This window comes from Protomyctophum parallelum (genome assembly GCF_964188405.1).
Source record: "Protomyctophum parallelum genome assembly, chromosome: 9".
In the NCBI taxonomy this organism is placed as follows: Eukaryota; Metazoa; Chordata; class Actinopteri; order Myctophiformes; family Myctophidae; genus Protomyctophum; species Protomyctophum parallelum.
In genome coordinates this window covers 31,774,062-31,784,924 of record NC_139706.1, presented here as the reverse complement: position 1 = coordinate 31,784,924, position 10,863 = coordinate 31,774,062, and the positions used below count along the sequence as shown (strand labels likewise).

Genomic DNA, 10,863 nt, shown 5'->3' with positions numbered 1-10,863 from the left:
TGACCAGATGTCCCCCTTTGCGTGGGACAGTCCCTCATTGCCAGGACTTTTCAGGCGTCCCACAAATTGAGACCATGTCCCACATTGTGACTAGCAGTGTTCAAATGCCCTATAGTCCCCTAATAGTTGGCTCTCTGTTGTAAAGCTCTCATTGCCTCTTTCCTGCAAAATGTAGACTACTATTAGTCTGTTAAAATAACATGAGAAATATCCCCTAGGCTACGGTACCAAGTCAGCCATACTACCCATGACCAAAATTTGCATTTAAAACCAAATGTGAGATCAGAGGGGTTTAATAATAAAATGATAGGCATTATTAGGCCTATGGCCATATCACATATCAACGCATTTGAGTATTGCTAATGCCGCCCCGTCCCCTGGTTCCACACAAATACTTCTGTTCCTCAAATTAACAGTTTGGATTTGATTCTGGTCATCCTAAAAGGGCATCAGAAGCTACAGAACAACAACAGGTAAGTGCTTGTCTATGAAGTCTATGTAATAGTGGCTCTGTGGCTCTGCAGTGCAGGGTGACCTTTGAACTGCATTGCCAGGAGCTTGAAACAGAACTTGTATTATCAGTTGAGATTCTGGTTAGTCAGTAGTCAGGCTGCATTCAGGTGTTAATGGAAATACCAAAATAAGTGGGAAGTCCATGAGCCAGCTTCAAACTTGGGCTCCACTGAGCATTATATGAAAATATGCCAGAATTAGCATATTTTCCAGAATCAAAATTGGAAGAGGTAACCAGCTTCCTATTTAATTTTGTTTACATGTTAGAATCAAAGGTTTTAAGTAATAAATTGCTACCCCGCCCCCGTCCCGTCCCACACAATTTGATTGATTGAAATATTTATTAACAGTTTGCAGAATTACAGTAGGCCTACATTTCAAGCACAAACTCATACAAAGACTGTGAGTGGACGACCCAATTAAGCATTACACTTGACTTGTGACATAATTGTTTAAAAGAGGGTCCAACCGTCCAAGCTTGTTCAATTCATCAAAACATTTAGAGACTACAAATAGACACTTCTATATAGTCAAAGAACAGAACAGGAATTCATCATAAAGGATATCAAAAAGGGAAAAGAAACGTACACAGTGATACTTCTGTCCCTCAAATGAACACTTTGGATATAGTCACCCAGTGTGTGTGTGTGTGTGTGTGTGTGTGTGTGAGTGAGAGAGAGAATAGTGGGCGCGCGCGCGTGTTTGATTGAATTTTGTATTTACGGTAGTTTATTTGACATACAAAATAATATAACCTACAAATCTAGCTCGACTTCTATGCAACAAAAAATCATATAAGCCTACGTATACGTATACAGATCTATACAGCTTGAACAGCTGTTCTCTTTAATGGTAAAGCGGGGGGACATGTCAATCATAGATTGGGTGTTGGGGACAAAGCGGGGGGACATGTCAATCATAGATTGGGTGTTGGGGACAAAGCGGGGGGACATGTCAACAGTCAATCATAGAGTTGGGTGTTGCTTTGGGGACAATCGGGACAATCCGCCTTAGAGGATAAGCAATCCGCCTCTCTGCAATTCGCACGCGGGTGTTTCCCCGTCGCACGTCGATGACGACGGTATCTGATAACGACGTAATATTTACTCAGTGGAGCTGCCATAGCTTCCAATCCGCAGGAGGAGAGCTAGCAGTGAATCATCTGTCAAAACAACACATTTCCAGCCTTCACACAGGTATGACAGCACCACACCACGTTACGTGTAGACGTTGTACATTCACAGCACTGACTAATAATAAACGTGTCCTTGTATATAGCAGCTTGGAGAACAGTAGGGTTGTAGAAAATACATGACAGCTTGACCCCACGATGACAGCTTTTAGCTTGTTTTAGCTCTTAGCCCAGCCAGGCTAGCTTAAAGTAATCGTATATGTGAAGTGAAACACTATTACACCATCATGGACATTGATTGTGTTGACGTGTTGCACGCCTGTACAGCTCCTCTGCTCAAAACACCTACTTTGGTACTGACATCTGTTATAACACAACCAATGATCAGGTTATAGCAACAACACCCGTTTATACCGTTGCTTTAATTGTGCTTTGATTGATGGCTGTCCTGTCAGTAGACTGTAAATACATACTGTACCGGTACATGATTATTACATAAAATGGGATATGCCTTTGCAGATGATAATAATAGCTGACCGTGTACGAAGAAGGGAGCTGCAGGGATCTCATGATGAGGGCAATGTTGTTTATATATTGTATGCACAGCCTTGCAGTGTTGACTTTAATCTGCCATGGTTCACAGAATCACATGGGTTCTATGATATACTTGCTTAGCTGGGGAGGAATGTGTAGAGAAAATCCTGATTGGCGACTACAATACGGATATGCTTCGTAAGGAAGCACCTGTGTTTAAGTCATTTAGTCGGTTTTGTGATCTGCATGGTGTCAGTCAGCTAATTACCCAACCCACAAGAGTGTGTGATTCTACTCAAACTGTCATTGATCTCATTCTGACCTCGGACAAATCCAGAATCTCCAAGAAAGGGGTTATTGTATGTGGGCTCAGTGATCATTTTATAATTTTCTGTACCCGCAAAATACAAAAACTAAAGTTTGACTGTCACAAAACAGTCATATCTAGGGACCTCAAAACCTACTCTAGTGAGGCCTTTAACCTTGAACTGGAGAGTCTGGATTGGTCCGATGTGCTCAGGAGCTCACTAGTCGAAGAAGCATGGCTTGGCTTTAAAACCAAATTTACATCAGTACTAAACATCATGGCTCCTTTGAGAACCGTCAGGGTCAAAACCCGCTCGGAGCCATGGATGAATTCGGACATACTGACTGCAATGAAAGCCAGAGACAACAAATGCTCTGAACTTCTTAAATGCAAGTCCAAGCTAGCCAAGCGCTTCGACAGTAATCTCCAAACCAAACTGTGAAACCTAAAAACCCAGTGTAACAAGCTAAGAAACGGTGTAATTGCCATGACCAAATCTGCCAAATGTAACTTTATCAATGATAAAGCCGAGGAAACCAAAAACAATCCTCGGGAGCTCTGGAAGTTACTAAACAACCAACTAGGCTGTGGTCAGAAACTAAAAACCAGGTTTACTAACATAAACATCAAATCGAATAACACCCTCATCACTGACAAGCTTGATGTAGCCAACCACCTGAACATCTTCTTTACAAACATTGCAACAAAGCTGGTTAGCAAACTGCCCTCCCACTCTGGGCGTTTTGGTGTAGAGCACATCAAAGCCTTCTACAAAAACCTTGGTGTTTGTAAAGATGATTTCAAAATGGCAATGGTAACAACCTCCAACCCCACAAGGCCACTGGCCATGACAATATCCCCTCCAAATTTCTCAGAGACTCAGCCTTTTCCATAGCTCCAGTCATCACCCACATAGTTAACCTCTCCATCAAACAGGGACAGGTCCCCCAAGATTTTAAACTGGCCAAAGTAACCCCCTTGTACAAAAAAGGGAGTAAATTAGAACCCGGCAACTACCGCCCTATTTCTATTCTAAGCTCCATCTCGAAAGTGATGGGAAAAATAGTCTATGAACAGGTTGAAAAGTATCTTGCCACTAATAAATTGCTGTACGAGTTCCAATCTGGTTTCAGAACATCCCACTCCACTGACACATGCCTCCTCTATTTGAGCGACCACATCAAACACGAGGTGGACGCTGGAAAATACTGCGGCATGGTCATGCTGGACCTCCAAAAGGCTTTTGACACCGTGAACCACTCCATACTGGTTAACAAGCTTAAAGCTATTGGTTTTGATAGCACATCAGTGAGCTGGATGCAATCCTACCTGGAGGGGAGAGAACAGATGGTGGAGGTGAACGGAACACTGTCCCCTCCCCTCCCCTCCCAGTGAGCTGTGGCGTCCCACAAGGAAGCATACTAGGGCCCTTACTGTTCCTAATATATGTTAACGACATGACTTCAGCTTGTGACTGCAACTTGTTCCTGTTCGCAGATGACTCAGCACTGCTGGTCTCGGACAGGAACAAACTGCAGGTTGAAAAGACCCTCAGCTCTGAACTCGGTAGAATCTGCACCTGGCTCGCTGATAACAAACTATCCTTACACCTGGGAAAAACTGAATCCATCCTCTTCGGATCAAATAGTAATCTCAGCAAGGCAGATGGCTTCTTGGTTAGAGTGGGTGACAATATTATCACACGAAAAGATCAAATTACCTACCTAGGTTCCATCCTGGAGGCCAATCCTTCCGGTGATAAAATGGCCACCAACGTAATCAAAAAAGTCAATCAAAGAACAAGATTCCTTTACAGGATCTCCTCACTGGTCAGCAAAAACACCTTGAAGACCTTAACAGGAGCCTTCGTACAAGGTTTCTTTGACTATGCATCCACCTCTTGGTACCACAGCACCTCAAAGGCCCTTAAAACAAGGCTCCAGACCTCCCAAAACAAACTGGTCAGGCTCCTACTTGGCCTCACCCCCCGAACCCACCTCACCCCTGCCCACTTTGACAGGCTGGGATGGCTTAGGGTCGACGACAGAGTACAGCATCTTTCAATGGGTCTGGTCCACAAGATTCGATACACCACCAAGATACCCATGTACCTGTCTAAATACTTCCTTAATGTAAACGAAGTCCACACCCACAACACCAGAGGGAGTGCAACAAACCATGTACAACCCAGATTCGGCACAAACAAGGGACTAAATTCTTTTCGCTCCTATGCCACCAAAATGTGGAACGCCCTACCAACAGTCATTAAGACATGTGAATCCCTTGACTCCTTCAAAACCGCTCTCAAAGGGCACCTACGGATGGCTGCAATTCGAAACTGGCCTCTGTAAAATCTGAATCCCCCCCACCCCCGCCCCATTTCCCCTCACTGTATATGTCTCTTTTCCCTTTTGCTTCCTATATGATGAATTCCTGTTCTGTTCTTTAGCTACATAGAAGTGTCTATTTGTATGTCTCTAAATGTTTTGATGAATTGAACAATGTGGACCCTGTTGTAAACAAGTGTAATGCTTAATTGGATCCCCATTAGCTACTACCACAGGCGTTGACACTAATGGTTGCCCACCTGTCCTGCGGGTAAATAAAACCTCCGGGCAGGTGGAGTTTGCTAATTTGCTTTCAGGTTGTCAGACCGGTCAAGTGCTCGTTTTTAAAATCTGATTTACTTTACTTAAAATCTGATTGCCCGTTTGAGTTGTGATGGAAGACCATTCAGCTCTCTGAATGCGTTACCCTATACATTACTGACACTGTGTTTTCATTTGGGGAAACGTAAAGAGGCCTTGTGATGAATAACGTGTCACTCTCCCCACCAGCCAGGGCCACTCTCTTGGCCTGCTTGCAGAAGGTCACAGCCCTAGTGAGATGACTGACCAGGGCAACAACAACCAGAACATCTCATGCAACCCCTTCGCTGCCCTCTTCAGCTCGCTGGCGGACGCCAAGCAGTTCGCATCAGGCCAGAAACCCCAGGAGCTGTGTGCTGAAGCGCCGTGTGAGTGTGTGAGAGTAATGTGACGTCATCATCACTCACAAGCCTGTACTTACTGTCACAGCCTAGTGCTTATATTACAGTGTCTGGTTCAGAGGTTACGTAGATGCATGCATGTGCCATCTCTACGGATATACAAGTGTCAACAAAAACTACAGTAATTACTGCTGGGGTGAAACCTTGTAAGTCCAAAGCTGTCTTTCTTTGGATCTTAATTTTCAACCAAACGTAAAAAGTTGAAATATAGAGATACAAGGTTTTACTGAAATTAAGATATTCCGGGTTTTTTTAAATGCCGGATTTAACTACTGGTCGGAACTACCTGCTGCATAATTGTACATCATGTTCAGGGGGGTGTACTTGTACATCAAGCCACCTCACACTGCAGAAACGGGAGATAGGCACTTCTGTATGGGCCACATGGCTCACTAAGGCTTACTTAATACAGTGGGTTAGTGCATGAAATTAAAGCACTTTACTGCAATCCGGCCTTTAAAACAACACATAATAATGCCATATCACGATATTACGATATAAGAAATCCCAGATGATACATATGATATACGTCTGATATCACAATATGGATAATATAATATCCTTATCGTCGTCTCTGTCGGGTGGAAACCTATACATGATCTGTCCAAAACTGTTACTTTTCAGGATTCAAATTCAAAAGTAGCAGGTCTACAAACTCGAACGCATCGCTTGTATATCCGTTACTTTTTATACTTTTGAGTGACGCTGTAGTATGATCAAGTAGGGCTTAAATTACAGGGGTAAACCCCCCCCCCCAAAAGAAAACCCCACAAAAAGTTAAAATATGGAGATGAGAGGTTTCTGCCCGACAGCAAAGATATATTGTCCCAGCAGCCCGACTTGTAATCAAACCATCATGGCTCAATAAGAATACTCAGTGTGTCCTGCGTTGTGCTGCAGTGGAGGACTCGGGGGAGAGCCAGTCGGAGTCGGAGAACTCTGTGTCTGACAGCATCGAGGACAATGACGACTCGGTGGCAGAGATCAGCCGTTCCTTCCGCTCTCGCCAGGAGCTGTGTGAACAGCTCAACGTCAACCACATGATCCAGAGGATCTACCTCATCACACTGGACAACAGTGAGTTCAACAACACTTAAATAAGCCCGGTCGTCCACTAAAGCAGTGGTTCTCAAACCTTTTCATGTCAAAGGACCCCCAAACTGAGTGGGTGACCTAAAACATTTTTGTGCCAGGGACCCCCAGAAGAGAAGATTTGATGTTAACAAAGTGCTACGGGCTAAGATGGAGTCTGAAGAGGTGGGTTTTCAGACTACGGCGGAATATTGGGAGTGAGTCTGCAGCTCTGATTGCAATGGGATTTGCATTCTTTAGTTTTGGAGCCAGAAGGGTGAAGAGTTTGGGACGTGTGGAGCGTTGTCCCGGTGTTTTTAGCAAAGGTACTTCCAGCTGATCTGAGCGAGTGGGAGGGTTTGTAGGGTCCGATCAGACTTGCAAGATATGGGGGACGGGGGTTCCTTCCTTTGGTTGCTTTGAAGGCTAGCATCATCAGAGACGTGAGAATTTTGGCTGGTTGAAGACCAAGCGATCAAATGGATCAATTGGAGAGGTCCATGCCGGTAGGCCAGTAAGAAGGAAGTTAAACCTATTAAAACCGGGAAAGCATCTGTGTCATTTTAGATTTGTGCTGAAAAGCATTATTTTACTCTATACTATAAAAAAAATAGCAGCTATACAAGCTCATAGAAAATCTTAGTTTCAATATATATATTCTTTTAAAGCGAAAATGTTTAACTCAAATCTTTGCTTCTGGAGCTCCCTGGAACAAAATATGTTGGGATGAGGGTCGGTGGCCAAATTCATTCCTTATTACAGGTCCTTGACATCAATAGTTTGAGCACATTTTTCAGAAAACATTTGTAGAATCAGCCTCAGGTCTTAATTGGTTATTCCAAGTTTTTAGCCAAAACAGTTATTGCCGATATAACCACGAAAACTATTGTGACTCACTCACTCTACTGTAACACAACAGCCACTGAACTCTGTCTTAAGCAAGTTCCCCTCTCTCCAGTAGAGGTCACCATTGGCCACACTCTGTTTCTAGAAGTTGAATTAATTTACTGCATAGAGGTTGACAGAATCTTAATCTTGAATCTTAAATAAAGAGTTTTAAGCCTGGAATCAAGCCAACCAACTATGACATTTTATTCTATTCTATTCTATTATTGTCTCCACCCAGGCCGAAGGCATGGGGGGAGAGTATGTTTTGCACTCCGTCCGTCCGTGTGTCCGTCCGTCCGTCCGTGTGTGTGTCCGTCCGTGTGTCCGTGAGCAGCTAATCTCGGCCACCGTTAACCCGGTCGATGCCAAATTTTGCACACACACTCCCTGGATGCCAACGATGAACCTCTGCCCCAAACTTTCCAGAACGGCCTGTTATAGCGCCACCAGGAGGCCGCTTTGTGCAAAATAAGTTTTTGCACAGTACACCTACAGATTTTGTCCAAACATCACGCAAATTGGTACACAGTCTCTCTAGAGCCATTCAACGAAACCGGTCTTTCAGATTTCTCAGACTCCATCCTGATTGGTTAAGATTGGCTTCCAAAGTTCACAGGAGTGCTCAGTTTCAAACAAAATGCTGCAAATCATGAACACATCGCGTGATTTCCTTGAAATTGTGCACCCACATTCCCACTAGGCCGAGGACGAAATGCCACATGAACAATTTCAACTCAGCCTCAAGGTGGCGCTATAACTGGCCGAAAAGTGTTTTTACCTCTAACTGCACAGATCTGTGGATAACTTTGTATGCCAACTCCCTATAGGCCAAGGAAAAACCTTTGCCTGGAATTTTTCACATCTGCTCTTTATAGCGCCACCAGGAGGCCGACATATGTAAAACACATTTTCTATTATTACTCCTTCAGATTTTATCCAAATTTCACGCAAATCGGTACACATGATCTCCATAGTCATGTGATCAAGACATGTTTGTTTGATTTATCATATTCCATCCTGATTGGCCACGATTGGCTCCTACAATTTTGCAGGAGTAGCCCGCTTTGTACAAATCGCCACAACTCCTCAACGCAGCGTCCGATTGCGATGAAACTGCACGCATATTCCCACTAGGCTGAGGAAGAAATCCTGGTGGAGACCTGTGCCCAGAAGGGCACTTTTTCTAGTTATTATTATTATTATTATTTTAATAAAATAAAGTATAAACCATTTATGAAAAAGGTAATTGAAAAAACACATCCCCCTCATGCATTAAAGACAATAATATCAGTCACCAGAATAAGGAGGACATGTTTTGAATGAATGTAACATGGAGTTTGAAGTAAGTTACAGCAAGGGAGAGTGACTGTGAGTGTCTGATAAAGACATTATGCTTTGAAAATGCTTGTGTATTGGCTGTCGTGTTAAGTGGTCAGATTTAGTGGTCAGATGGGTGGGCCGCGAACAACACTTTTGAGATTTTCAAGTTGGCCCCGATCCAGAGAAGGTTGAGAACCATTGGTGTAGCTGTAAGTATCTCTGTTGGTCTTTAGTTCAGAAGAGATAGAATCTCTCTCCTGCTGCTCTGTGGTGTGTGCATCTGCTACCCCTCATAAAGTATTTATGAGTCCCTCGTAAAGTCATTCCAATAAGTCACAAATGACTCACCTCCCTTTTAGACCATGTTGACGGCTCGCAGACACTGAGCTGTCTGTATCTGTCCACCCTTGGGACGACTTAAAGATGAGTCATAATGATCTGGAAATGGAGAGTGAAAACCCCTTTCTGTGTTCAGTCCTCTGTTCAATACCCTGATGCTGTCAGGCTATCTGAGATAAACCTCTGTACAATACCCTGAAAGGAGATGTAGTTTTCACACCGGTCTTGAGCTCCACATTTTTATTTCATGGTGAACGATACAACGTTTCGACCCCTTCGGGTTTTCATCAGGAATGATGATGAATTGAAATTGAATCTGAAATAAACCCTTAGCTAAGTACATAAATGGTGCTGGTAATTTGCCTTTTACATAACCCCTGACTTATACTTAATAAGTCACCGGTAATGTGCCGGTGGGGTTCAATTCCCCTGACCAAAGACTATAAACATGAGACTCAATGCCTCACTGCTTGGCATTCAGCATCAAGGGCTGGATTGGGGACAAGTCTCTGCGACGTACTAGCGTCATGTCCAGGGGGTGTACTTGTACATCATGTGACATACCGCCGGTACTATTGTCATGCCCAGGGCTGTACTGTACTTGTACATCATATAAATCTGTTATTCTTATCAAGACAATTTGGGTAAAAATGATGAACAAAATGTAATGGTAATGTCTTTTTTCATTGTTCTGTCCAGGTGACCCCAGTCTGAGAGGTGGAAATGGGATCCCTCCTCGCTGTGTCTACCTGGAGGAAATGGCAGCAGACCTGGACGGACAGGACTGGCTGGACATGGACAACATTGAACAGGTACAATGTTAAATCCATCATAATGCCATGTCCCTTTCCCTCTGTCTCTGCTTTGCTTTTGTCTGTAAGAGAACAACTGATGTCAAGGTTTTGTCTGGTGGTGACCTTGTCATTAGTGAGTTTGGTGAGTGGCGCATACTAAGCAGTTTTATTTTTCCTAAGTGGGGGGGGGGGATGTTCTTAATTTCCAAAAGTACTTTGTGATTTCGTACTTTTGAATTCTTATGTATTCCTTCTCCACCACTGCCCATTTTATGGACGTCTTATACTTCAATTGGAATTGTGTTTGTCTGTCTTTCAGGCTCTGTTCAACCGCCTGCTGGTTCCGGAGCCAGGAAACCACCTCATTTCCATGACGTCCTGCAGTGCCATCAACCTGTCGGCTGACCGCGATGCGGGAGAGAAGCGCTGCATCCCCTACCTGTACGCATGCTACCAGAGGTCCAAGGAGGAGGTAGGACACCTGCAACGTTCAAAGCGATTATCAACCATTGCTGTGCTCAATTGTCCTGATCTATGTTATTACTATTAGCACAAATAGCGTAGGAATAAAAATAAATGCCAAAGTGCAGCTACAAGTTACAAAAATAATAAAATAATTATGTAAATAGTACGGTAATAGTATAAAGCAGCATTCAAAATGTACAAAATAATTGATTGCTGTAAATGATCATGTTATAAATTACGTGGTATCGGAATGGCATAGACTGGCATACTCGTCGATACCAGTGGTATCGGCAGCTTTTTCAATACTCTTATTGGAACAACAAATGCTGGGTGCGGGCACTGAGAAGAGGAGCTGTCTTTACCATAGAAATACACGAAAGACTGACTTTACCATAGAAATACATTGGAAGACTGTCTTTACCATAGAAATACATTGGAAGACTGTCTTTAC

At 43.5% G+C, this 10,863-nt stretch overlaps 1 protein-coding gene across 1 annotated transcript in view; it reads left to right on the top strand.

Moving 5' to 3' along the window:
* The first annotated feature begins 1,617 nt into the window (after window positions 1–1,617).
* Window positions 1,618–10,863, top strand: part of ube4a (ubiquitination factor E4A) — a 29,093-nt gene continuing 19,847 nt past the window's right edge. Inside the window, exons 1-5 of the mRNA XM_083773718.1 lie at window positions 1,618–1,709; window positions 5,324–5,502; window positions 6,436–6,612; window positions 9,853–9,965; window positions 10,267–10,419. Of these exons, the coding sequence (XP_083629844.1) occupies window positions 5,373–5,502; window positions 6,436–6,612; window positions 9,853–9,965; window positions 10,267–10,419 (573 nt within the window). The 5' untranslated portion in view covers window positions 1,618–1,709; window positions 5,324–5,372. The remainder of the gene's footprint in view (window positions 1,710–5,323; window positions 5,503–6,435; window positions 6,613–9,852; window positions 9,966–10,266; window positions 10,420–10,863) is intronic.